At 40.9% G+C, this 21,201-nt stretch overlaps 2 protein-coding genes across 9 annotated transcripts in view; both read left to right on the top strand.

Moving 5' to 3' along the window:
* Window positions 1-7,331, top strand: part of CILK1 (ciliogenesis associated kinase 1) — a 28,643-nt gene extending 21,312 nt beyond the window's left edge. For 4 of the 8 annotated variants that reach the window (XM_054820354.1, XM_054820359.1, XM_054820352.1 and 1 more), the window contains 3 exons: window positions 1,247-1,375; window positions 3,115-3,228; window positions 3,668-7,331. In XM_054820354.1, coding sequence (XP_054676329.1) covers window positions 1,247-1,375; window positions 3,115-3,228; window positions 3,668-3,822 — 398 coding nt within the window. In that variant the 3' untranslated portion in view covers window positions 3,823-7,331. Of the gene's footprint in view, window positions 1-1,246; window positions 1,376-1,734; window positions 3,229-3,667 lie in introns of those variants that run through there. The other 4 variants (XM_054820358.1, XR_008576362.1, XM_054820356.1 and 1 more) reach the window with 4 other exon arrangements.
* A 1,342-nt stretch (window positions 7,332-8,673) lies between these two features.
* LOC129204769 (glutathione S-transferase 3) lies at window positions 8,674-20,104 on the top strand. The gene is made up of 7 exons (XM_054821347.1): window positions 8,674-8,800; window positions 11,492-11,598; window positions 14,635-14,686; window positions 15,445-15,577; window positions 17,322-17,463; window positions 18,618-18,749; window positions 19,315-20,104. Exons 2-7 carry the CDS (start codon window positions 11,512-11,514, stop codon window positions 19,456-19,458), a joined length of 690 nt encoding a protein of 229 aa, XP_054677322.1. The 5' UTR covers window positions 8,674-8,800; window positions 11,492-11,511; the 3' UTR covers window positions 19,459-20,104.
* Window positions 20,105-21,201: the final 1,097 nt, after the last annotated feature.

Genomic DNA, 21,201 nt, shown 5'->3' with positions numbered 1-21,201 from the left:
TATATGGCCATGATACAAACTACATTCTAACAGTCTATCAACTGAGGTAAATCCTGCTTACAAGAAGGAGACAGCATTGTTGGTACTTCTTCCTCCCGCTGGATAATCTTTCGTACTTTGAAGTGTGATAGAAAATGTCTTAATGTGCCAAGCTATTCCCTGTTTCCCTAAGAAGAATGAGACTGGTCTTCTAGACGGGAAAAGAAAGCGCCCTACGTTTACCTCATGAGTATGTAATACCATGAACAACAGAAGCTAACTAAGAGTGAGAATATGCTTTGGTGTAGTTTGGAGTTAAATAGAATGCAAATCCATGTCTCTGTAGGGGTATTGCATGCCTGTCTTCATGTTAACCTCTGCTACACTGAGACCAGTACTGGCATGGGATGAAGTACAGGAGGTGGACAGCATGTCTGCCTGTTTTTAAAATGAGCTGAATAGAAATGTATCCTCTTTGATAATTTCTGTTTATAAAGGCAATGTTAGCTGTTCATTCCCTTGTAATACTAATACTTCAAATTAATTAAGTAAACTAAAAAGTATCATGATGGTAAACTCAAGTCTTTTTTTCCTGAAACAATTAATTTCAATGCCTTTCAAATTGGCTCCCTTAAGTAGAGTTTTGGTAGCTAGAAGTTGTGTTACTAGAGGAAGTTGTAAAACACATCGATCACAAGCCTGCTTTTGCTTTACCATAAATTGTGAGCTCATCGTTGCACGTAAGGTACCCTGCTTAAATATGGGATGTATATGAAATACAAATAATATGTGAGATATGAACTCTACCGCAAACTGTTTGCATGTGGTTTCAGTAGATACACCAAAGAAGAGTACAGTACTATGAGAAATGTAATCTACCATTTACTCTCAAGTTATCTTGTCACTGTTAGGCTAAAAGCTGTAAAATGCTGTGTTTGATACGAAGCATAGATTTCTTTTAGGTCTCAGGGTTCACCTTCTGTGACTTGAGAATATTTGTAAGGGTCCTGTCGCTTGACATAAGCAGCCATTGCTGCTTCTGGAACTACTTACGCAGCTATCTTGGCAGGATTAGGGCCTATGGCTAGTCACAGCATTCCTGTGGGAGAGGATGGGAAGTAACCCAGAGGTGTGTTAAAAGTGAAAAGGTTTTGGTTAAGTTCACTGAACTGGACATCTGCTCTAAGATTGTGCATCAGATGGAATGAATGCAAGCCTGTGTAACAACAGAAAATTCAGCATGGTAATTTTTGCATTTTTGCCATAGGAATAAGCACAAGGAATAGCGTAGTCTCCACTTCAAACAAAGAGTCTGCTCCACCTAATCCCTGGCCCGGTTCTGGTTTGCCTGGGAAAGCTTCTGGTTTGGGAGGAAGTGTTAACAGGATGAATTCAGGTAAGAAGCTGTGCTTAACGCTCTGAGAAAAGATAATAGGTGATGCCTCTGCAATTCCAAACAACTGTATTTTGGGGTCACCCATTTATAATACATTGACAGCTCTCAAGATACTTGCTACCATGTCTATTCTTTCTGTCAAAATCAGTTATGAGCACTGTTCCTTGGATTTGGAGACTACCTTAAACTGAAACATAGTAACTTCTTCTGATGAATCCCCAAAAGTCTGGTTTGAAGTACCACATGCATAGAAGGTTGGACAGCTTAGGTCTGTTCCACCTGAAATACATCATCTTGCCTTCAGTTTCCCTCGTCAGTTTTTGTCAGTCATGTTTTCAGGTTTCCAAATTATTTTACAGAAATGACTGTCATAGAGGAGGAAGCTGTTCTAAATTGAACTAGCCATACACACCACTCTTGGTATGTGAATAAAGCAAATAAAATGTATCATCTATTATGTCTTTTAAATGATGCTGTTTAAAATAGTGAAATAATTGTAGCTTTAAAAATTCAGACAAAAAGCAAAACTCTTCAATTTTTCTTCTTCAGGTTTTTGGGGCATTTGGTATTTCAGGTATTTAATCCCTATGATTTGATTTGGAGTAATTAATCTGTAGATTTTTAGATTAGAATTTACCAGATATACTTAAACATGTTGATGTTTCTAGAGTGTATCTATGTATTTCCTCTCTAAGTCTTTCCTGGCTTCAGGTTTTCATGTGATGTTACAGTTCTGCAGTGCAGTGCAGTACTTGTTTCGCATATGTTGTTACGAAAATGTTTGAGAAAATTTTTTTGTTGAATCTTGGCCCAAAGAAACATTTCAGGCCTTTACAAACTCTGGTTTAAAAATAAAATAAACCTTAAAATTTTGGATGTCATTTAATCAGAAAATTGTTCTTTAAAGATTCAAGATGGGAAGATGTTGTAAATGGCTGAACTACATGAGAACCTGTATATAAGTAGCACGTGTCTGCTTCCTGGCTCTTCTGCAAATTTTTGCTTCTTTTGTAGCTGCATAGGATATAATTAGTTGGGTTTTTTTTTACTTATTACCACCATTTCCCACAGTATGCTTTGCCACTGCTCTACTGCTCTAGTTCATTATAGGTGTATGTGCGATGGATCTGATCTGTGCATGCTGACTGGTTTAGTGTCCATCTGCACTATGACTCTAGACTGTTTTGTTTATAACTGTTTTTGTTACTACAGCTTATCCTACAGGTCAGTCAAACCTGTTCCTGCTCATCTTAGGGACAAGTTTTGTAGCTGACTTTCCAAATTTGGAACATGGATCGGTCCAAATTTAAGAAATTGCTCTCTTACTGGCTTCAGTAAGAGCTTTTGTGTAGCACCAGAGCCACAGACTCACTACACAGGTATCAAGAGTGAGTATATTCATAGGACCCAGTTACTGCGAGTCAAACAAAGTAACTCCAACTGAAATGCTAAGTTTTGAAAGCTTTGAGAAACCTTGAAAAAGCTGAGATGTCAGGGAGGGGCAGGAATTGCCCTTCTAAAAGTACAATTTGTACTGGTTTTCCATTCATCTTCAATGCAGTCTGATGCTGACAGTCTCCTGACTGCAGGTATATATATAGGATCTGTGGATTTCTAGTGTCTTCAATGAAGTTCTTGTTTTCATCAGTCCATGATCAGGCTTGATCTTGAAGGTGACCCATCAGTGCACACCTTTGTCATCTGTTGATAGCTCAGGTGTTCCTTGCCATTTCTTTCAGGGCCCATAGGATCAAGCGGTCTAACTGGTGGTTATATCCCTTCGTTTCTGAAGAAGGAAGTAGGCTCTGCTGGGCAGAGGGTTCAGTTAGCACCAGTTGTAGATCCGTCTTCCAGTAAGTACAGTACCAAAGTTGTCTTGGTCCCTTGCTCATTACTCCGGCAATGCCGTATGTATGCAGCACTGAACTACATATCTTTGCGTTACTTTATTTGTAAACATTTGACTGACTGGAACTACAGTTTGTAACCTTGCAGAACTTCATATGGAGAAGGATTTGGATTGTTTTTACTTTGTTTATGAAATATGTGGTTTTATCCATAGCATATTTCGGTAGGACCTAGAGGTTGGTATGAGAGCTGGCACAGAATTCACACTTGTCAAATCAATGATATAAATACTCCTTGTCTGATAAGGTTTTAGGCATTGGATCCACTATTGTTTCACATATGCAAATTCTATTAAAAAAGGAGGCTTATTTCCTGGAGAAATAAGGATCTGGACTTTTCTACTCACTGAACCTTTATCTCATGGCATTTTCCTTTGTCCCATAGATTATGCTTCTCTGAAGTCAGTAAGACCCCATCTTGGACGGCCATCGTTCAATTCACCTACAAAAAGTACGCCAAGGTTGATGCCTCTCCCACCACCAGCTCAGCCGATCCACGGGCGTGTTGACTGGTCTGCAAAGTATGGTGCTCACCGGTGACGTGTGGAAATACTCTCTGAACCAGTGCGTGTTTCCCATGAAATGGTGGCTAACATGAGACAATTTGATACTGTTTTATATACCTGTAAATTTAAAAGAAACAGATCTTCTATGAACGAGACATTTTGAAGGGGTTTTTTTACTTTTATTTGTATTAATTTGAATGCAATCTTGTACCTTTTTGTATAAAATTGTTTTGTTATATAATTGGGTCCAGTTATTTTCATAAATCTGATATATTTTGTATATATGGCTCAGGGGGTTTGGCGTTTTTATACGATAAATTTTTATAATGATCTTTTTTAAAATTTAACTTTTCCTTTATTAGATTCAACTTTTTTATAAAAGTGGATTAAAAAAGTGGTGCAATATTGCAGTGGAAGAGATGTACTGAGGAAGGGGCATTCATCAGACGTTTTCTGAAGTTTATGTGCTAAATGAGGCTGTATAATTTCAGTGATGCCACGTCTTGATGCCATGCTCTGTTGTCCTATACTCATTTGCTTTGTACTGACATCAAAGGAATGAGTGACCAACAGTCTAAACTCTCCTTTGCAGTCACTGAGAGACTGCTGAAAGTCTGTGGGAGGCTTTTTTTTTTTTTTAAATTGATTTTGCCTTTAAAAGGTTTTTGTTGGACTGCTGTCCAGCTTTCCAGCTCCATTCTTTTGCTTTTACCAAATTTGGGGAATCTTCTTGTTTGGCGAAGGGTGAATACCCTTCTGTAGATCTGTTTTCTGACACAGCGCACTTTTGTCCTGCTTCAAAGTTGCTTCTTGGCATTGTTCACTATGAAACAGAATGTGGACCTACCTCTCTTAAATTCATTTAAGTGTTCTAATGATTTCTAAGGAGAAAAATCAGATTCTGTTTCTTCTTTGTTGTTGTTGTTGGGACTGTAAGATCTGAAGACATATTTAAGACAGTATTAACAATTATAAAGCTGGTTTCAGAGTATCAAAGTATATGCCAGAAGCAGAGTTTAAGGAAACAATATCTATGCAGCTGACTTAATTTTCACAACTGTTTTAAATCCCTTTTGGGAAAAAAAAATCCAGAGGAAATGAGTCAGTTTAAGCTTACTTCAGTTCTTCTTCACTTCAATAGATCTTCACTACCAATGTGAAGAACGTGTCCGCTTCTGTAAATTAGGCCCTCAGGCTCTACTGGGAAAAATGGGACCTTACCTGGTCCTGCTAAAAAACATTTCAAAATTGCAATTGATTTCACAGAAACTGATACAGCTCTTACAACGTGAGTTAATTGCTCTTCTCAGAGAAAATGAATTAGCAGGTTATAGAGAAAAGAAAATAGCCTCATAGTCTGGTTTAATTCTGCACTGGAAAGAAGTGCCAGAGTCTGGCCATCAGCAAAAGATTCATTTAGATCACAGTCAGCACTTGGCTGTTCCTGCACCTCCTTCCAAAGAAAGAAGGTAGAACACTACAGTGCTCTGGGAGGACATCTTTTATAGCTGCGTCTTGGAACAGTTCCCCCAAAGCTGAAGTGTGCTGTGAAAATGCATCTTCCTGCAGAACTGTACAGGAATGCTCACCGTTCTGAGTTCATTTTATGAACAGATGAGGCAAATCTTATGTTTATGAGACTTAAATCCAGTCTAAAGGGATCAGAGCAGGTATGGTTCTCAGCATCCAGCTATTCTGCAGGAGCTGAATGGCCAGTGTGTCTGCGATCCTCTCTGGGAGCTGCCGGCACCCACGAGGGGCAGCTGCTGTGGACTGGAGACTGATAACGCATGCTGGCCTTTTCAGTACTTCCCACGGAAAACGTGGGACGCCGAGGACACTGTACCCTCGAGTAGGCTGCTGGCTCAGTGCTACGGGGGAACTGTGAGGAGCACTGGTCACTGTTCACCTTTATGGACTCAGTCCACAGTGAGACAGTACCAGACAAAAAGGGAGCAAAAGGGTCTATGCATTAAAAAGAAAGTATGTGTATACTTAACACATGCCAAGGACATGTTACGTGTCCAGCTACCCCAGTTATTTGTTCATAGCAAGTACTAACTCCAAACCATACCTAACTGCTTCCGAAGCAGTGATGCCAATGTGTAGCAGTAGAATAAAGCAGCCATTCGATTTCTAAAGCACACACTGATGGTGTCTTTGGGTAAGTGGAAAGGGAAATATGTATATTTGTGTTAGAACTGGAAAGATAGTTGTTTCTCTTTGTGGGAATAAGTATCTGTATTTATATCTAGGTATCATTTAATTTATTTTATCACTGACTAATTGGTCTCAAGAGGCAACACCCTGAACCTATCCTAAGTATCCCTAGACCTAAGTAGGCAATTTAACTAGTCTGTTCCATATGCTTAATTCCTGTTAGTGGAAGCAGGAGACAAACAAGTCATGAGAGTGGGCTGCTGAGGCTTGGATTCATTCTGCCTAACTGCAGGCACCTACACGTGAGCTCCTCTGTTGTGAGCTGACTCTCTAAACCAGTGGTGAGTGAGAATTGTCTGAAGAGAAGTTCAGCTCACTTGAGAACTTAGTAGCTCTCTGGAGATGTCTGGGTCTCCCCACTAAGGGTGGGGGCTACTCCATGTGTTTAAAGTAAGACAGGATGAATCCAAACCTGGCCTGCAGTCTCTGAGCCTTTATCAGCCCTGCAGTCATTTCCTTGGCTATAGCATTCAGGGTTTGGTCAGTCTGGCAAAAAGATTAGAAAAAGCAATAGTACTTTTATTTTGGCATATCTCCTCCGTTCCCAAATTAAAGCCTTTATTTTGGAGAAAAGCTAATAATCTTGATAATCAATCAGAACCACTTCTGCTAGTTTAACTTAGTGGGACAGAAAATTGGTTAAGTAGAAGTATAATTGCAGCAGTCTTGCAGCCTTTACTCAAGCAAATTCCTACTGAAATTGGAAAAAGTTCTTTTTGAGTAAGGACCGAGTTGACTGTGCTGTGTATTTTACTGTGCTGTCTCAGTGTGCGATACAAGTATGGAAAAGATGTAGGTCTATATTATACTGAAATCTGGACAAGTGGCATGTCTGAGAATTTATCATACGTAGCCTACTATTTGTTTTTTAATATTTAGCAGCATCTTTATGCAAAATGGTTTTTTTTAATTTTGCTGTTCACACTTGCTCAGGCTTATGTATAATATGTAACAACTGTTGGAAATAATGGAGCCTGGCAGTGAACTCATTCACCTCTGTAATCCACATTTTTGTAAAAGTATTGTGTAAGTGCCATGACATCAGCCAAAACAACCCCAGCCCAACAAACCCACTTCCATGGTATCTCTGTATCAAATAAGGCTGTTGATAGGAGTAGTATGTTCCATAATGTGAGGAAGAAAACAGATATTGCAAGAACATTTTTGAACTTAAGTGGACGGAGAGGGTGGAATTGTCAAAGTGAGTAAGATCTTAAAGAAGTAACAGTTCTTGTTTATTTAGTGTTTTTGTTCAAGAACGTTATAAATGTTTGTTTCATTCCTTCTGTGTCAAGTCGTCTTCCCAGAATAAAGTTAGTCTTGAAGAAATCTGAGTCTTGATCTTTTATTCAGTTTTTAATAAAAGTACCTTAGTTTGGCTTTTGTTTATTTAGTTGTGGTTGGGAGGGGGATTGGTTTGCAGGGAGTTTTTTGTTTGTTTGTTTGTTTGTTTGTTTTAAAATAAGCCTTACATTTGGTGCCTTCTTGGAGGAGTACTACCTCCTGGCAGCTGTGCTCTTTCTGCTGGTTCATCGGCCATGTAATGTGAGTCTAAGCATGTAATTTCTGCAGTATACTGAGAGCTTCGTGTAAAGTTTAGCCCTTGGATGCCAACTCCTCTGAAACTAACTGCAACGCTGAATTAAAACAGAAGATCCATAACACCTTGGAAAAAGGAAGAAGGACAGGCAGCTGGACTAGGTGGTCATTGTAGGTCCCTTCCAACTGAAATTATTCTATTCTATTCTATTCTATTCTATTCTATTCTATTCTTGTTCTGTCTTGTGTCACCTCTGCCTTCTACTTTCAAGGCAGTAGAAGCTGAAGACAGTTGATAAGTTACAAACCCAGCCCTTTTGCTAACTCTTCAAGTGGGTGTAAAACCACTTGTACAGGTGATGAACTAGGTGAAAAAATACATTTATAAGTGTAAAGATGCTGGATTGTAACTGGTGTGTGTGTAAGGCAAGGAGCTCAGGGATTTGTAGGTGACTGGGGATGGAAATGGGAGAAGAAACAAACTGAGCGAGGCCTCAGGGATGTAAATTAAAAGTAATTACAGTTCCCTGTTGCCTCCCCCGGCAGTGCAAATAAGCTTGATATATGGAGAGGGCGTTTTGTGGAGTGTGTAAATTCGGCCGTTTCTGGCGGCACAAAACAATGGCAGACTGCCCCATGCAGCGCCTCACTTGGATGTGTCTGCAGTCTTGGAAGCTTGACTACCCTACGTTCTCCTACAAATGGACCTTGAGCTTGTTTGGAGGTTCTAGCAGGGGAGCGCAGCTACCGTATACCCTTGACCGATGAACGGTACGTCTCTATCGGGGAAGGTCGTCCTCTTCGACCGAGCGCGCAGCTTCGGGAGGGACGCACATGGAGCGGTGAGGGAGGAAGGGGACACCCGCCTAGCCAGCCAGATCAGCCGAATCAACCCTGGCGATCAATGGGGTGACAGATGTCGCAGCCAGATCGCCCTCACATCCAGAGCAACATTGCGGTCGCAGCACTATATAAGGGTCAGAATATCAAATCATCTTCACATTACGGCGAGTGCCCAAGAGTTCCAATGCAGTGACAGATACCGTGGATTCACTTCTCTGTAACAAGGAAACTTATCTGACTAAAGCGCTTAAAAATATTTAATGTTTTTCTTTGGTTACATTTTCCTCCCAGAAGCCGCTGCGAAATATGCAGATTAGCAGCTTTCTATTGGTGGCTGTCCGGCTTGTCACCGCCGCTTAGCGCGGAGACTGGGAGCGAAGCGGTGGCGACTGCAGCTGCTGGCGGGGCAGGTAGGTGCGGGCGGGCGCTCGGCGCGGCTCGGCGCGGCTCGGCTCGGCTGCTTTCCTCACGGGGTGGCAGCCCGCTGCCACGTGCGGGGGTGTGCGGCGGGAAGCACTGCTGCCTCGCTAGTTAAAAGCTGCGTACCTTCTCTTGGGTTTATTATTTTTTTTTTTAATTCTTTGTGTGAATAATGTGAGTTTCTGTGATTTCTCTTTTCCCCTCACCACCCTGGTGCCCTCTGGCTGGCTTGGCTCTCGTGGTGTGTGTGGGGCTGTGCTGGGCTCGAGTTGGCACTCGGGTGTCTGGTCAGGAGATAGCCTCCCTGGCCTCGGGCTGTTGCTCTGGACTTCAGGAGCGGTTGTACAAGAAGTGCGTACTCCAGCATTTCTCATCTCTTACATCAGAGCTTGCTCTGTTTGGCTCTTTGCCTCTAACCCACCGCCAGCTGTCAGCACGTTGGCTCCCCATTTAATAATATGAACCACTCTTCATCTCACATCTACAAAGAACTTGTCACGGATGGAAGGGGTTGGAGTCGACGGCCCAGGAGGCAACTACCTGTCATACACTGAGTAGGAGACTTTCCCCCCAGGTTGGTGTTACATGATGCAGAGTAGAAAAGAGCGGCTGCTGTTGGGCTGAGGGCTGCTGAAGGCAAGCAGTGAAAAGTGGGTCTTGAAGTCTTGGCTCTGCAGGACATGCCAGGCGCTGCTGGTCTCCTGGCATTCTTCACCAATGTTCTTCTGGTCTATGTGGCTAGCATGGGAGCCATGACTCCTTGCATGAATATTTATGTTCCCTCTTTCCCCCCTTAGCCCAAGTGTCCTCCATAAATCACAACAAGGGAGTAAATTCAGATCTTTTTTTCCCAAAATACCTTTTGCTGTTGAGATATCAGGCTGAGGGGAATGGCCAGCAACCCACCTGCGATTGTGGCTCCTGACCGCAAATTGCCATTTTCCCTCCTGGTAAGAAGAACAGGGAAGGGAGAAGCGCTTTGCCCATCCCCAGGGTAGTGTCTTTCCATCAGATTTCAGTTCACAAGTTGGACTTTCTCTTCCAATATTACATGGCAGTCTTAGGAACCAGAATGCTACAGCTTGCTTCAAAGCCTGATGGTCCCCCTGTATTTCCAAGACAAGCATCCACCATGTCTTTACCTTCTGTTTGCCTTTGCTGCACTGATATGTGCTTGGCAACAGTGACTTGCTTATCTCCTGTGACATGTCAGTTGGCCTGCTAGGAGCATGTCTTAGGAAGATACACTGAAGAAAAGTGACTCTTCTGTTTCTTTAATTTTTTAAACTTCAAGTTAAAAAAAGCCAAAGGTGATTTTTTTCTTCTTCTGTGAATTTAGCTGTATTATGAGCAATTCCTGTTTCATTCTGTTCTTTCTTGTCATTCACACTGATACTTTTCTTTAGTCTTTTTTCTGTTTCTCATGCACTGTTGTATTTATTAGCAGTATAGATACTACTCAGCAATGTTTGAGATCCCAGTGAATTACCTAAGAAGAAATGGAGGCCCCTAAGCAGACGTGAAGGGCTGAATAGCCTGGCTCATTTGAATTCTTGTGGTCAGATGCAGTCTTATATTTTGTGTTCTATTTTCGTGCCTTTTGGCTAGCAAGCAGATCTCTTGCCTCCTGTGCGTTCAAGGTCTTTCAAAGGCCGCTTTTTCCCTCCGCTGATGAAGGAACTCTTGCAACATTGGGAACTGGAGGTTATTGTTTGCATGCCAACAGGCTCTTTTCCAGGATTACTTGAACTGTGGATTGGAGTGACAAGAGATCTCCCTACAGAGGGAAAACAGCTCTCAGTTGCAGCGAGGAGTTGCTATTAGAGAGTTCTGCATGTGAAATGCCAGTATGATGAAATTTGATGCTCCCTTGGCTTACGGCTCTACAGTGGAATGTAATTCCTGCTGAGACCTAAACACTAGTCTATTAAAAAAAACCCCAATTAATAGCCTTGTTTATGAAGCCATTCAAGAACTAAAATGCTGCTTAAAAATCACAATGTATTTGATCAACTGAAAAGCCTATAAAGTTTTGCTTAGCAGCAGGGTTTATTAATAGAAAGAAATGCAACCAGTAGATGGATAAGTACTGCAACAGTCTGAATCTTTGTAGTTTAATCTGGATTATTACAGAAGAATCTGGTCTTTCTTTTGAAGTTTCTACTATTTCCAGATCCCATACTTACCTTGGATCACCACAGCTAGAAAGACAAGTGAGCGACTTTGAAAATACATTCCCATACTTCACCTAAGTATGCGTAGAATTAATGCTTAGATACTTTTGGCATTCTTTGATACTGCCAGATTTGAAAACCTGTCTATTGCCTCTTCTCCCTTTTGATCAAAACTTGGCTTTTAGTGATGATTGAGTAACTCTAGTGTTAAAACATATATTTTCTAAAAGTTTTAAGGATTTCCTTTATTCATTTTTTTCTGTTATCTCCTACTTATCAACTTGATGTTTATTTTTCCTGAATTTCAGGGGAATTAAAAGACTATGAAATACCGTGACTTCACTGTGCAGCAGTAAAACCAAATCAGTTTAGACTGAAACCTTACTGAAAAGTTTTGTCAAAAATTAACTTAAATTTTTGTCACGTGAGTGACCTGTGGACCGTTATTCCAGCTGCCATCAGATTTTTGTATCATTATTAATTTATTATCTTTTATAACCGTTTTAGGTAACGGGAAGTTTGAAGTCATGGCCGGAAAACCAAAACTTTACTACTTTGATGGAAGAGGCAAGATGGAGTCAATTCGCTGGTTGTTAGCCGCAGCTGGGGTCGAGGTTTGTTTTAGCATTTTTAACTTTAAGCTGCAGATTGGTACGCTTGTCTTTGAGGCAGATCACAGGTTATTAACCAAAAAAGAAAAGGCATCCATAGATGTGATAGTAAATGAGCATTAGCTATTCAGTATAATTAAACACTCTTACTTTAGGCACACAAAAGTATGGCTTCAAGTTACATGTCTTCTGAGCAATGACACTGTAAACCAGTTTCTTGTTTAATGCAAGAATGCGTAATGCTTAATTAAGCATTCAATTACTGACTCAGAGCTGTTGTGCTGAATGATAGATGTGTTCCTGGCATAACAAGTGTTATCTGTGCCAAGTAAAACAGCAACAAATTTATTTTCTTGAGTCTTTCTGTTTTCAATTGGATGCTCACACACAGATTTTTATTTTATTTTTCACTTCACTGGCTGCATCCTCCACAATAAGCTATAGCACAAAATATATTTTATCTTACTTGCATCGTTTAGATGAGGCTTAAAAGGTTGAAGTGAGCAAACTGACTCACATGTGTAGGGAAATTAGAAATCTCAGAGAAGGAAGAAAAATATCTGTGTAAACCATAGAAGCAAGACACCACTTTAAAATATTTTTTTTATGGGATATGTATTGGGTTTGCCTGGCCAGGTTTTGGTAGTGGGGGGCCTACAGGGGTGACTTCTGTGAGAAGCTGTTAGAAGCTTCCCCCATGTCTGACAGAGCCAATGCCAGCTGGCTCCAAGACAGACTCATCACTGGCCAAGGCCGAGCCCATTAGCGACAGTGGTAGCGCCTCTGGGATAACAGAGTTAAGAAGGGGAAAAAAATGCTGTGCAACATCAGCCAGAAGAGAGGAGTGAGAATATGTGAGAGGAACAACTCTGCAGACACCAAGGTCAGTGAAGAAGGAGGGGGAGGAGGTGCTCCAGGCACCGGAGCAGAGATTCCCCTGCAGCCCATGGAGAAGACCATGGTGAGGCAGGCTGTCCCCTTGCAGCCCATGGAGGTTCATGGTGGAGCAGATATCCACCTGCAGCCTGTGGAGGAGCCCACGCCAGAGCAGTTGGATGCACCCGAAGGAGGCTGTGACCCCGTGGGGGACCCACGCTGGAGCAGTCTGTTCCTGAAGGTCTGCACCCCGTGGAAGGGACCCGTGCTGGAGCAGTTCAGAAAGACCTGCAGCCCGTGGGAAGGACTTATGTTGGAGAAGTTGGTGGAGGACTGTATCCCATGGGAGGGACCCCATGCTGGAGCAGGGGAAGAGTGTGAGGAGCCCTCTCCCTGAGGAGGAAGGAGCGGCAGAGACAACGTGTGATGAACTGACCACAACCCCCATTCCCCATCCCCCTGTGCCGCTGGGGGCAGGGGGAGGTGGAGAAATTGAAAGTGAAGTTGAGCCCAGGAAGAAGGGAGGGACGGAGGGAAGATGTTTTAAGATTTGGTTTTATTTTTTGTTATCCTACTCTGGTTTGGTTGGTAGTAAATTAAATTAATTTTCTCCCAAAGTCGAATTTATTTTGCCTGTGACGATAATTGGTGAGTGATCTCTCCCTGCCCTTATCTCGACCGACGAGCCTTTCATTATATTTTCTCATCCCTGTCCAGCTGAGGAGTGGAGTGATAGAGCAGCTTTGGTGGGCACCTGGCCTCCAGCCAGGGTCAGCCCACCACAGGATATAATTTACTTATTCATTTTCTATCTATCTTGGTTATAAACTGATCATTCAGTTTGAGGACAGAAGGGACTAGTAGTTGCTTCATGTGTGCTCTTTTATATAGTAGGCTGTTACACTTCATACAGTTACCCTTGTACTAAGCCAAGGAAGACAAGTTTTTCAAAAAGATCACCAGTCTTTATTTGAAGGCTTTACAGAAGACACAGCTGGCTGTTTCCCTGCATTGTTTGTTCCTATGTTTTAATTCCCTCTTGCCCTTTCCCTTGCCCTTTCCCTTGCCCTTTCCCTTGCCCCTTCCCTTGCCCCTTCCCTTGCCCCTTCCCTTGCCCCTTCCCTTGCCCCTTCCCTTGCCCTTCCCTTGCCCTGCCCTTGCCCTGCCCTTGCCCTGCCCTTCCCTTCCCTTTTTTTAATTTAAAAAAAAGCTGTTGACAGGTACCGGTTATTGCATTTTCCCTTGGGATATTCTTTTCCCAACTTTTCATCAGCAGACACTTGGGTTCTGAATTTTAGACTCTGTGATCACACTTAGTATGGTTGAACATTGGCATTGTATTAATCTTCTGAGGTTTCCCAGTAGATTATTAACATAATTATTAAATATTAATTATTAACATAAGTGGCACAGATGTTCTGAGAGAGGTTGACTGCAGAAAGATCCTTGGGATTCCATAGCTAGGCATCTCGGGATTGGTAAACTCAATCATTTTCTAGTCTCCATGGTCTACATTGACTATAGACATGTATGGCACATGCAAACATCTAACTTTGGTCTCTTAATCTTGAACTGAATTCCTCTGTACTAGCACTGATTGGACAAGCCATCCTCAACCATATTGAACATAACTACATCATTCAGATCACAGGCAATTCTATATCTTTTTGTTTCTCATCTACTGAATAATTCATCTTTAGGGGTCCTAAACATGCTTCGGTAATAAACTTCCTCATGGGCATAATACTTTTATGTTATTTTGTAAAAGCTTTGTTTTAACTTTCTAAGAACTGATTTCTGTCTAGCTCCCCGATCAAAATATCCTGCAGTGGAGCTTTTTTTACATACCAGAGAGCATTTTAAGGACAGCCTAGCCTGTATTGTTGACTGTCTCACATTAAATTGCCTGTTCAATACCAAACAACCATCCTCACTACAGTTCTTATTGCCTGTTTTACTGCTAGAGTTGCCTTTAGCAGCAGTTGTCAAATACGACAGTCCAAGAGGTTTTGCCAGTGCTTCTGCCCTTGGTATTTTCTCCTTAGAGCCATATCTGGAATGATACATATTCTCTTCCTTTTATTCTCTTCCTTAGAAAGTTTATCTGTTCTAGAAATATGAGAAGACACTCATTTCCTCTTCTTCCTCATTCTGTTTTGTCAGTTTGAAGAAGAGTTTTTGGAAACCCGAGAGCAGTATGAGAAGCTCCTGCAAGGTGAGTCCACATGAAACCTCAAGAAGAATGTGGCCAGACTTTACTTGATCTCAGTGAAGATGTGTGAAGAGAAGACTTTGAAGACTGTGTGGGGCTTTCTTTCCACACAGCAGAGAGGGGACTAAAACTGAGAGCTGTGAAGAGCTGCAGAGGCTTTTTCCCATATGTGGACAGATGCAATTGGAAATTGAATGTCTTTCCAACCTGGAGAGTTTCCCACGACTCTGGGTTCTGTTCTCTGTTTGTCTACGTGTCCCACCTGGTCCTACAAACTTACCCAGGGCTTCAGTAACTTGAAAAAGCATATCCTAAAACTTCATTAAATGTCCTGATTTAGCTTAAAATACTGGTTATAAGAGAAAAATTTGGGGATCTGACATTTGCTTCAGCTGTGTTTTAAATAATGGAACAGAATTTTTTAAATCTACTTTGAATTAGACACTTTTTTACTCAGTCAATATGTTTAGTGTGATTGTCTCCACTGTATTTCAATTTCAGCATAAAAAGTGGTGTACACGGTCCTGACTGCAACTTTAGTGAAATTTTTTTAAAGCAAGGATGATAATCCACAATAATTGTGTTCTGCAGTTTAATTTGTCTGCACCACTGTAATTTATTGTTTGCATGGAAGAACTCCAGTTTAATGTAATGACTACCCACAGCAAGGTTACCATAAAAGTAATGATTGTCTAAAGACAGCAAGAAATCTGATGTGGAGTTATTAGATGCAGTAGAATAACATGTGGCTTTCCCTTTAGGTGGATCCCTGCTGTTTCAGCAAGTGCCCATGGTGGAGATGGATGGGATGAAGATGGTGCAGACCAGAGCCATCCTCAGCTACATAGCGGCAAAGTACAACCTCTATGGGAAGGACCTGAAGGAGAGAGCCCTGTACTGTAACAGTTCTACTCTTCTTAAATTCATTATAGTAGCTTAGATACAACTAGAACTGATTGTATACTCGCACACCCAGAGAATCACCCGTGTGCCTCAGTGACACGCAACTTGCAGTGAACCTAACAGGCCACAGTTAGATGCAAGCCAAGTGATTTGTTCTAATTTGATTATTTTTACATAAAAATATTTGAGGCAGAGGTTGATTGTGCTTTAGTAAAAGATTAATACTAAAGATTGACACAGGTGTGTGAGAGGTGACTGGCATGTAAATGTTGAACTACTTTTGTAAACCGAAATCTTTGGAAAGCAATGGTTAGTTTTTAACTTTTGGCTGCAAAATATGATCTGTCATTGATGTTATCTGCGATTGCATGATGTTCCACAGCACTGTAAAAAGTGCATGTTTTAGGTCTTTAGGGAAAGAACAGCTAAAAGCTGTTGAAAAACTGGTTTCATGGGTAATTAAATCCTGGTCTTGATGTGGTATCTGTGTGAAGGAAAAAAAATGTGAGTGGGCTATCTCAATATGTAGCCTTTAAATGTCCATTTCCTATTGTTTTACAAGAGAAGGAAAGCTAAAGGTCAGCTAGTAAAGCTTCTAATTTTAATAGATACTTTACAATAAACTACCATTAAACGGTGCAAATGGTTGAAGAATTGGCTGAAGCAGGTTCAGGGAAGTAACAAAAAGAATGAATATTCAGAAGGAGCCTCAGTCACAGCTTATCAGCTTCTTTGTGTTGTTAATAAGCTATCATTTCCTGTAGCTTGTATTCCTTGCATACCTCTTTCTTCAAACAGAATTCTCTTCCATCAAGTTTTAGATTTAGCCTGGGGCCTATTCCTGCTGTTGATTTGTTCTTGGGCAGGAGCAAGGAAGCATCAGTGTTTCAAGGAAAGCTTGCTGTGGTTAGTTCCAGGTTTAAGTACTTTGGATTAGTCTTGTATAGTCTGCGAGTGCAGTTTTGGAAGACTGGATAGATGCAGGCGAGAAGCTGGCATATATTAAGGCTTGCAGGAATATTTGATAGCTTCTTATTGCACATAACATGTTTAATCCTTACAGAGGCTTTTTCAAGAAGCTGTTGCCTGACAACAAAAACTGCAGTTAGTCTTATTCCACAGCAGGAACTTAAATCTCTTATGACATAGGATGGTTAGAAGACTTTGTTAGACTATTTTACCAGATATTTTATTCATATTTATGAGGACTTAATTTAAATTTGAGTCATGCCTGCAGTACAAAAACCTGCTGTCAGAGCTCTGGAAAAATGGATAAAAGGGATGATCTGAAGAAGTGCTGTGCTACCAGTTTAGCTAGATGCAGAACCTGGTACACTTCATGTTTCCACCTCCATTATTAATCTGTTTGGTACCACTTGGACTTTGGATGAAACCCTGAAGGTGGGATACACCCAGAAGACTAAGCCAGTTGGGTATGACTTCTTGTGGTGCTGTGTGTTTCTTTGGTGATGATGAAGTGATCTGTAACACCAAAGTTAAACTTTTTTAACTTCTGTACAATCCTGTTTAATCCTGCACAATGAGGCAAGCAGAGTGCCAACATCACTATAGATAGGAGTGAGACTCAGACTCTGACTTTTTTTTTTTAACTGCAAAAATCATTTTCATGAGAGGGGTACGAAATTCAAGTTACACTATCACAACACAAATCTAAGAAAACTCTGCTTATAAAGACATCTTCTAATTTAAGGTTTATGTTTGCATTGGTTTTAAGGATTGATATGTATGTTGGAGGAACTGATGACCTTATGGGTTTCATTTTGATGTTCCCGTTCTTATCAGCTGAGGATAAAGAGAAGCAACGAGCTGTTATAGTTCAAAAGGCAACAAGCAGGTATTTCCCAGCATATGAAAAGGTATGTAGGAGGATCATTTCATTCCATTGTTCTGGAAGGATAACAATGGGAACACTGGGTATTTTACCAAAAGCAGAAGAAGCAGAAGAGTGTCAGTGCAGTACTTTAAACCAGGACATCATACTGTCTGCAGGCTGGAGAGATGAGAGGGAGGTCAGAGCAGTACCAGAAAAGTTGAGGCAGGTGAAATGCAGAAATTCCTAAGTGAGATTTCATGGTCTGAGCAGCATCAGCATTCAGACTGAAGGGTCCAAGTATCCCCTTTGGCTCAAAACTGTTATGACCCTATGAACATCCTATTGAACAAGTACACGTAGCTATATACAGTTAAAATAGCAACTCCCTGTTTTTAGGAGAAATGAAACCGTGTAAATTGCCTTGCAAAGGCAATGCCATTTTAGAATAGCTAATTGTCAGCTTTGTTTAACATTTCAAATACATCTACATGTTTTTTTTAACCACAGTAATACACAACTATCACTGCTGTCTTCTAGTCTGAGTGCTCTGCTGCATAAGCCCTACTGGAATCTTGGTGTTTCTCTAACCGATCCTTTGAGAGACAGGACCCAACAGGTGCTCTCAATGGAAATTAATATACACAGACAAGGTAATCTGGCAGAAATAGCTGCTTTTCTGTTTTAAAGACTAAAGGGAAGATGGTTTCTCACTTAAATACCAGCTCTCCTATAGATGGCTGGAGTTCATTCTGCCCTAGATTCCACTTGTTGCATCCTAGCCCCAGTGCTTTAGGCTGATCACCTCTCTTTTGCAGTCTCTATTGTCCCACTGAAGCAGTAACTACAGACAGAAAAAATCAAGATTTATTAGGCTGGAAAGGAGTGAATTCCAAGGACATATCTAACCCTGTTGTCCAGTACATGGGGTTACCCAGGGCTGTAGGAAGGAAGGATGGGTAAGAAACCCTGGGATTCTAGATTGCCGCTATGAAGACTGGTCATAGATATCCCGTAAAATGATGAGCAACTGCAGGCACAGGGCCCACACTCTCCCCTGGTAGCACCCCTGGTTGCATGGGAAAGGTGAAAGAAGAGGAGGCAGTAAGTATTGTCCAAGAAGGTGTGCCTGTGCCTTTTGAAAACATCAACCCCAGCTGGCTATCCACATCTGAATGTTTTCATTAATGACAATTCTAGGTTTTGAAAGACCATGGGCAGGATTTTCTTGTTGGCAACAGTTTTAGCTGGGCAGATGTTCATCTTCTAGAAGCCATTTTAATGGTAGAAGAGAAGAAGTCAGACGTGCTCTCAGGCTTTCCTCAGTTACAGGTACATTTCACTAACAATACATTCGTATGGCTGGAAATGGGATAAATGATATTTCAAAGTCTGTTGTGTGTAAACAATTCCACAAAACAAGAGCATTTGTCACTCCTTTTTCATTGTAGTCTTGCTCTGCTTGCTTTAGGAAGAACCTTGTAATATGTTTCATCTAGAGGATCTATTATTTTCTGGAGTAATTCCTGTACAGATCTGAAGAAATTCACCCTCCCCTTTTTTTCCCTTCCCCTCACCAGTTCTGTGATACCTTTAAGCAGAAGATATTTTCTGGATCACAAGAAGTGATTTTTGAGTAAAGTACACATCTGAAACCACAAATAGCTGTTCCCACTTCATCCCATATCAATACAAGACAGAGGGCTGTTTTATTAATGTCTAAAATACAAGGTTGGGGTGAGGGGGAGTAAAATTCATCCATGGCTAAAAATGTATTTCTTGTCTTGCTTCCACATATGACTTGTTAAAGGATGTTACACAAATCAGTAAACTTGTTTTTTTTTCTTGGGTTACTTTCTGTTCTTTAAATACCATGTTCTTACTGTTTACCTTTTAGGCATTTAAAGCAAGGATAAGCAGCATCCCCACAATCAAGAAATTTCTAAAGCCAGGAAGCCAGAGAAAACCTGTTCCTGATGATAAATACGCGGAGACTGTGAGAAGAGTTCTCCGCATGTATTATGACGTAAAAGCGAATTAGTGTGCCTGGCTATAACAACAGCTGTGCTTGGTTTGAGAGAGCTGTCAGATTGCACATGTACAATTACACTGCAGAGAGAAGCTGAAGGGGTGTTTGAAAGGAGTTTCAATGGGCAGTGTCTCATGTTCGCTCATACAAAATACAGTAGGCAGGTATTTTTTATAACACTTTACTACTAGCCTATTTTTTTCTTCTTCTTGAGATTTTTCTGGTAATTTTAAGCAAGTGAAATGGCAGCAAGCATGCTGTCTTCCTGGAGACTTCTTGGAAGAGTAAAAAAGAAAGAAATGTGAGTTGCTGACTGACAGCTTCAGCATGTTCTGCTACTTCTGAGGACTTTCTTCTGAGATCCAGATCAGATTTTTGTATGATGATGGCTTCCAATTCAGACCTTTATTGTTTGTAGTATCACTGTGGACAAATGAAACAAGTGTTTTTTAAAGGAAGCAGGAAGGAGGTGTTTCTCTTGCCAGTTCTATTAGACATCAGTGACTTGTCTGAAATGTCAGCATTGTGCCTTTATAACTAAGCTGCACTTTTCTTTTGTTACTGAATTAGGAAACAAGTTGACTGCCAAATGGCATTTTCATGTAACTGCTGTATCTAGAGGATCTGTTCTCATCAAATAAACGTTCTATTTCTATGCTGTCATGTTGTGTCATGAATGAAAGTTGGGGCTTGCAAACTTAATTTTTGCTTTTCTTGGAGGATAAATTCTTTATACTTGATATGAAGGCGATCCTTGTTAACCCGTATGCCTCATGCAAAGGCATTTCATTTGCATTTGTAAACCAGAGAAGGGAGATGTGAAGGAGAGGTGGTAAACCATCACACAAACCTGATATAGTTCCTATATAAAGTCTAATACCTGCCATGCTCAAAATGTTATTCCTTTTCCCCTCTTTTTTTTTTTTTTAAAAGCTATGGTTTCAGCAGATGACTTGATAATGGAATTTCAGATGTTTTTAATCACTTTGATAAATGGTACTTATGCTTTGAAAAGCTGCTCTGTAGGATGTTATCTTGGGGTTTCATATCTGTTATTTATAGTTCTATATTGATGATATAGTTTACAAGGAAAGACTTGTGCTCAATCCCTAATGACATTGTTTAATTTCTGTGTTAGCTATGGGTTGAGAAATAAGATGCTGCTTGGCAGCAGACCTTGGAATGCAGTGACTACACTCATCTGATACTTGATGAATGAGTGTCCCACTTGAGAGCTCATCAATCTCCAGCTTCAGCATGACTGAAGTTCTCAGCACAAATACTTTTCGCTCATTGCCAGGAATACAAGGTTCATATTGACCTACACTGGCTTATCTGTCACCTGCCTTCCTGATGTCAAATGCAATTACAGTTTAGTCCTTGGTTTAATATCAGATTGCTTTAATGCAAAAGTTTGGAAAACCCTGTAGTTGTTGATCTTAATTCCTTTGCTAAGTGAACTTTTTCTCCAAAATATGAGAAAAGTTGTGGTGTAATGCTGTTCAAATGTTTCACAAGCAAAGATGCAGAAGATACAGGAGGTGACTGCCTGTACTTTTTAGTGCTAAGCCTAGTAGCTGGTGGTCATGCCTTGTAGTAAATAGAGTGGCACAGCAGCAATGAATGTGAACAGAAGAATGGTTGGTACTGAAACCTTGTCATCAACACTGTACGTGTTTGGGGACAGAGTTACTTCAGCCTAGCTCAAGAGTGGTTGTGTGGACTGAATGCCATTTAAACTCCATTTGGTGCACT

The sequence above is a fragment of the Grus americana genome, chromosome 3 (genome assembly GCF_028858705.1).
Source record: "Grus americana isolate bGruAme1 chromosome 3, bGruAme1.mat, whole genome shotgun sequence".
NCBI lineage: Eukaryota > Metazoa > Chordata > Aves > Gruiformes > Gruidae > Grus > Grus americana.
This window is presented reverse-complemented; position numbering and strand designations above follow the sequence as displayed.